This window comes from Nicrophorus vespilloides, unplaced genomic scaffold (genome assembly GCF_001412225.1).
Source record: "Nicrophorus vespilloides isolate i.1.1-1 unplaced genomic scaffold, Nicve_v1.0, whole genome shotgun sequence".
Lineage (NCBI taxonomy): Eukaryota > Metazoa > Arthropoda > Insecta > Coleoptera > Silphidae > Nicrophorus > Nicrophorus vespilloides.
Genome location: NW_017096671.1, coordinates 24,142 through 29,418, shown reverse-complemented (window position 1 = coordinate 29,418; position 5,277 = coordinate 24,142). Strand labels below are relative to the sequence as shown.

Genomic DNA, 5,277 nt, shown 5'->3' with positions numbered 1-5,277 from the left:
TATGTGTTTGTTATAATATTAATCAAGTGATTAAAAATTCGTTAAGGTAATCTATTCGAGTCACTAAATTGCGAATTAAATATATTTATTATATAGCATTAACAAGTTAGGAACGTGTACTAAATAAGAAAAGAAGTAGGAAACGAAATGGAAGCTAAAAACTAAAACCCCTCCGAGAATCCTTTTAAATTGCTTTCGTATTATATATTTAACTCTATTTCTTGTAGGTTTTCGCTCCTTTAAACCGGATTGATTATCAAAATCGCCCAGCGACTGAATCCGGCCCATTTCGCTTCCGGATAATTCGCGCAATTTCCTATTGGCTGAAACCCCCGAGGGGATGGAAAGAGGAAAATTTGATGCGCGCGTAATTTGAATTAAACGACATATCTTTTTAATATAAGGTCAATTTGACATGTAGAGGAAGACTATCAGATTACAGATTTCTTTATTATTATTATTAATTTTTCTCTCGTTAGTTTAGAATATATTTAGAATATTTATTTACTTATAGGTTTTGGTATTGTTATTTGTGTTGTCAACTCGCGTCTTCGAGCGTTAGCGTGGATTAGTGGATCAGGACGAGGGCAAGGGCTACTAAGGTGATCGTCAGAAAAGCGAGCGCTCCAGATGTCGGCGAAGAGTTGCAGCCGTCCTCCGTGCAGCAGTAGGTCCTCGTGCTCAAGAATTCTGCAAGCAAAAAGATAAGTATCATTAACATAATCAATCGACTTAACGTAAACATATTGCCGTTAGTTACGTACTTCATTTGTTTCTATTGTTTCAAATCCATTTGTCAGAATGACAGAAACAGGTGACTGTTTTTTTTTTGTATTTTTTCAGCTGAGCAATTTTAATATTTTATTCACCCTCTCCGTTTTTTGTTTGTTTAGGCTGTTGCTGTTTTGTCGGTCGTTGGGAAAATGAGATGCAATCAATAATAACTGGAACTCGTAAAGTGTCAGGCCAACAAAAGCTTTACGACGAATCGTCAACAGGGAGAATTTGATAATCATTTTAAAAGGCCATTTATCATTGGGGTCGATGGAAAGAGGAGGAGGAGTGTAATGAAATGGAGGTGGAGGTGTTTGCTTCAGCGTCAGGACCCGATTTGCATATGAAATATTTAATGATGATCGCAGCTGCGAAATTGAGGAATATTTCATAAGTTTGTAAGTGACCCAATTAATATTTAGTAATCGTATTAAAGTTGTTAGTTTTAGATTTCCAATGATTAATTCTGATGTCAACAGTTTTGGAGCTGAAACGTAAGTTTTTGAGTTTAAACATAATGAATAATCGGAATATGCGGCGTGTTCAAAACAACAATTTATGCGTTTAATTAGTTTTCCTTGAAAATCGATGATTAATATTCGTCTGAGTCGTTTTTCTTGCGATGATGAGGGGGAGAATGAAGAATGGTGTAAGATCGGAGCAGCGCTTATTGCCAATATGATGAATCTCTCCTACGTCAGGTTCGATTTGTAATCGCAATAATACATCCTCAGGCGTTATTAATTGATGGTAATTAGCGTCGGATCTTCTTGCAGCATCCCTAATTTATGGCTGGCGGTGGATGGTTCTGAACATCCGCGACGCCGTCATCCCTCGACCTCAGGAAAATCCAACAGTTGGAACTCGTCCGCAGAAGCATCATTAAGTGGAACGCATAAGATAAATTATGATTACCTTAATGGATGTACAGAAAGCGGCTTTGCAATGGGAGATGAATTGGATTCTCTTTGTGGACAGGAATTTAATATTACAATTTCTTTTAATGAATTGTACTCTGAATATAGTCAGAAACAAAGAAGGAAAGCACTTGAATTATTATTAGTAAGTCCACTTGATAATATTTTTTCAAATTGAAATTGTATTTGCTTTTTTTTAGGTTTAATACAAGATAAGTCTTCGCTAAGAATTGGATAGCTTTGAAACTGAAGAGAACTTGAAAATATGAATCGTGACAATTGTATTGGAAGGTAAATATCCTCGCAATACGTTTTCTATCTTTTTGTTCTTTGCGGGGAAAGAAATGAAGATAGAAAAGAAGGGCGAGAGAGAGAGCAGGAAATTCATTTCGTCTCGGGGCGGCGGCCTCACGTGTTTCCGCTTTTCCGGCCGGAGAATAAATAACATCAAGTGGTGTGCAAAGACCGCAATATGTTCGCCACCTACAAGGCCAACCTTCTCTCTCTCTCTCTCACCCCTCAAAAGCACACAATACACACATGGAATTATTAAACTTTTAGAGCGGGGCGCGCGCAAAGAGAAAGATGGAATATAAAAATGTAGTGAGTGAAAGAAAGAAGGAATATGAGAACCTGAAAGGAAACCGTAAATTAACGCAGACATAATATAATACAGGAGGGAATGGAGAAAAAGTGCGAAGCAAGAAAAAAAATATGAAACATGTATGGGGGCGACGGGGGATTTATATTTTTCTTCTTGCACCCTCATTTGTTAAAGGGAAAAAGGGAAGTGTACATCACAAATTGAACTTCTCCCCTTTTCATTCCTCTACATTTTCTCTCTTTTTTTTTGGTTCTGCAATACGCTGATTGTTTCTGGGTTAATTAAAAACAATCCCGTTCAATTCTCTTCCTTCTCTTTGATCTCGTTTCGCTTGAAAACTTCATACACTATAGTAATAATTACACTTTTGCTTCTCAAACTATTTCTTACAAGACATTATTGAAGTCTAAATTTTTACACATGATTATAGAATGAGCATAAAAATGTATCAAATTAGTTTACCATTTGCATTTAGTAATTGCTAACGAAATATTTGAATTGGAAATGGAGCAGAGTGTCGATTCTCTCTGTAAAATGCGTTTTGGGTGCATTACAACAAAAGATTAGGACAGATTTAGTGTGTGTCGGTGTTTTTGCAGCTGCAAATGGTCGGTTAATTTGTTGCTGCTGCATTTGAATTTATGCGTTCCGGTCTTGGCTTCCGGCTAAATTTCGAAACGAATATGCCGACGAGTGTGCGTTAAATAGAGAGAGAAAGAGTAAACAGGATTATTTCTAGTCAGTTTATGAAACTGTACGCATCTCTCTCTCTGTTCTCTTCTCCCAATTGCAATTTACATCCGAACATTGAATCAAATTTATGGACGAACACGTTAATCCTGCGGCTACAAACTTTACGGTTTTAAGCTGCTGTTTGTTTTGTTTGTAGTTGCTGCTACCGTTTGATTTCCAATACACGTTGTTTTTAAGCCGTTTCCATAGTCACGTTTAAAACGATTTATGTCATATTGTAACTATGGAAATAATGGTTATGAAAACATAACGTTTGTATTGAGATCTAACATTTACTGAACATATTAGCTTCATTATAGTCTCAATTGAAGAAATAGAAACGAGATATGGCCGTAATCTCGATTGGAATGAGCAAAACAGAAACTTTTAGGCAATAATGTTAGAGAGTGTGAGAGAGAGAGACAGAAAATAACTTTATAACAAAAGCCATTAGAGCTAAGCGAGATAAAGATATATTTTTCTTCAATCGCAAGATGATTTCGGTAATGGAAGATTTGCGTATTTGCGATTTAATCGAAGGCGAATTCCACGCACGTAAATACTTTTATCGCCCAATAAAATCGAGACATCCAGACCTAACGTCTCCATTAATTTGCAACTTTTAATGTCCTTTTGCTTTTTTTCTATAAAAGCCTCTTTAAAGTTTTACTTTATTGCAGATGTTGATCTGCTCAAATTTTAGTTTTTATCTGTTTGATTTCTGTTTATTTCATGTTGCTTATTATTTTATGTTTCAGGATGAAAGAAAGCTGCGATTTCCACGTGGTCCCAAGTCCGGGTGTTAAAGGTGTATCAACTTCAATAATCAGGTATTATCAATACAGAAAACGTGACGGATCTCGTTTTGATCCAGTAGATTTATCACACGTTGATTTATCTATTGGATTAAAATTAAATTCCACCAACTATTAACTATTGAATGCTTAGTTGTGCATCGAATTTACGACTGCAGCTAATTGCAAATGATGTAGTTCTTACTGTCTCCCCCCATATTAACATGGAATCGGATAGATCGAGCTCAATTATAACATACGATTTGCGTGGCAATTAGCAATGCACCGCGCGCGGTCGATCTGTTATATGCATGTGCGTATTAATTGTCATCAATTTGTGATTCAATGTTAACTCCTGATCTGCCAAACACATAAAGCGCACACAACACGATTTATAACGTCAACAGCAAGCGACGTCCTAGACAAACAGACGGACGTTTGCACATAAGTATACAGAGCGGTTTTTGGCGAAAATTTCGGTTTAATTACGAGTCAGCATCAACCGGAAGCGAATAAGTAGACTAAAATCAAACTTTTAATTGATCTGTCAATATTCGTGCTGGTTTAATATTTACGATACATATTTGCTTTTGTCGAGTGTTCAGAAGGTTTATTTAACTTTGAGGCTTTTAGTACATTTACATACGCAGATACTAATTGTAATTCCCCTCGTAATTTCAATTGTATTGTTTACGTATCTTTGAACAATATAATTTCAAAATATTTGTTTCAATTAAAACTAGATATGAACTTTCTATACCGCGAACCGTAACTCGTGGTTAAACTTTGTGTAGAGTAACGAATGTGGCGAACACAAGGGAAACCCTTTTTGGTAATTTATGTTTCAACTTTTGTGTGTGCGTGTGTGATATTATTAATTTCAATAAATTTTACAGAAAACGCAATAATTGAGATGGAGAGGATGTTTGAATCGATGTGTTGAAGAGAGAAAAGGTGATTTTGTAAGTTAATTTGTCATGTTTTATAGTATTATATATTAACAAAAGTATTATTTCATTTCCATAGTTAATACAACATAAGAGATGGAGAGGATTGAAATCACGGTTTGTTGATGTGGATGATGTTCAAAATGAAGTTTTTAATGTAAGTTAATTAATTAATACTATTAGCAAATCAAATTATTATTGCAAATATGCATAGATTCTAATTATGTGTGAGATCATAAATTAATTAATTAATTAATTAATCATAATTAACTCGTGGTTAAACTTTGTGTAGAGTAACGAATGTGGCGAACACAAGGGAAACCCTTTTTGGTAATTTATGTTTCAACTTTTGTGTGTGCGTGTGTAAAATTATTAATTTCAATAAATTTTACAGAAAACGCAATAATTGAGATGGGGAGGATGTTCGAGTCGGTGTGTTGAAGAGAGAAAAGGTGATTTTGTAAGTTAATTTGTCATGTTTTATAGTATTATATATTAACAAAAGTATT

At 35.1% G+C, this 5,277-nt stretch overlaps 1 protein-coding gene and 1 long non-coding RNA gene across 2 annotated transcripts in view; one reads left to right on the top strand and one right to left on the bottom strand.

The window, feature by feature from the left end:
* Window positions 1-521: 521 nt before the first annotated feature.
* LOC108557840 overlaps window positions 522-5,277 on the bottom strand; it is a 20,634-nt gene continuing 15,878 nt past the window's right edge. The window contains exon 3 of the mRNA XM_017914526.1: window positions 522-690. Within this exon, the coding sequence (XP_017770015.1) occupies window positions 569-690 (122 nt within the window). The 3' untranslated portion in view covers window positions 522-568. The remainder of the gene's footprint in view (window positions 691-5,277) is intronic.
* The window catches only part of LOC108557841, a 4,155-nt gene continuing 3,725 nt past the window's right edge, over window positions 4,848-5,277 (top strand). The window contains exon 1 of the long non-coding RNA XR_001890873.1: window positions 4,848-4,925. This is a non-coding gene — a long non-coding RNA (uncharacterized LOC108557841). The remainder of the gene's footprint in view (window positions 4,926-5,277) is intronic.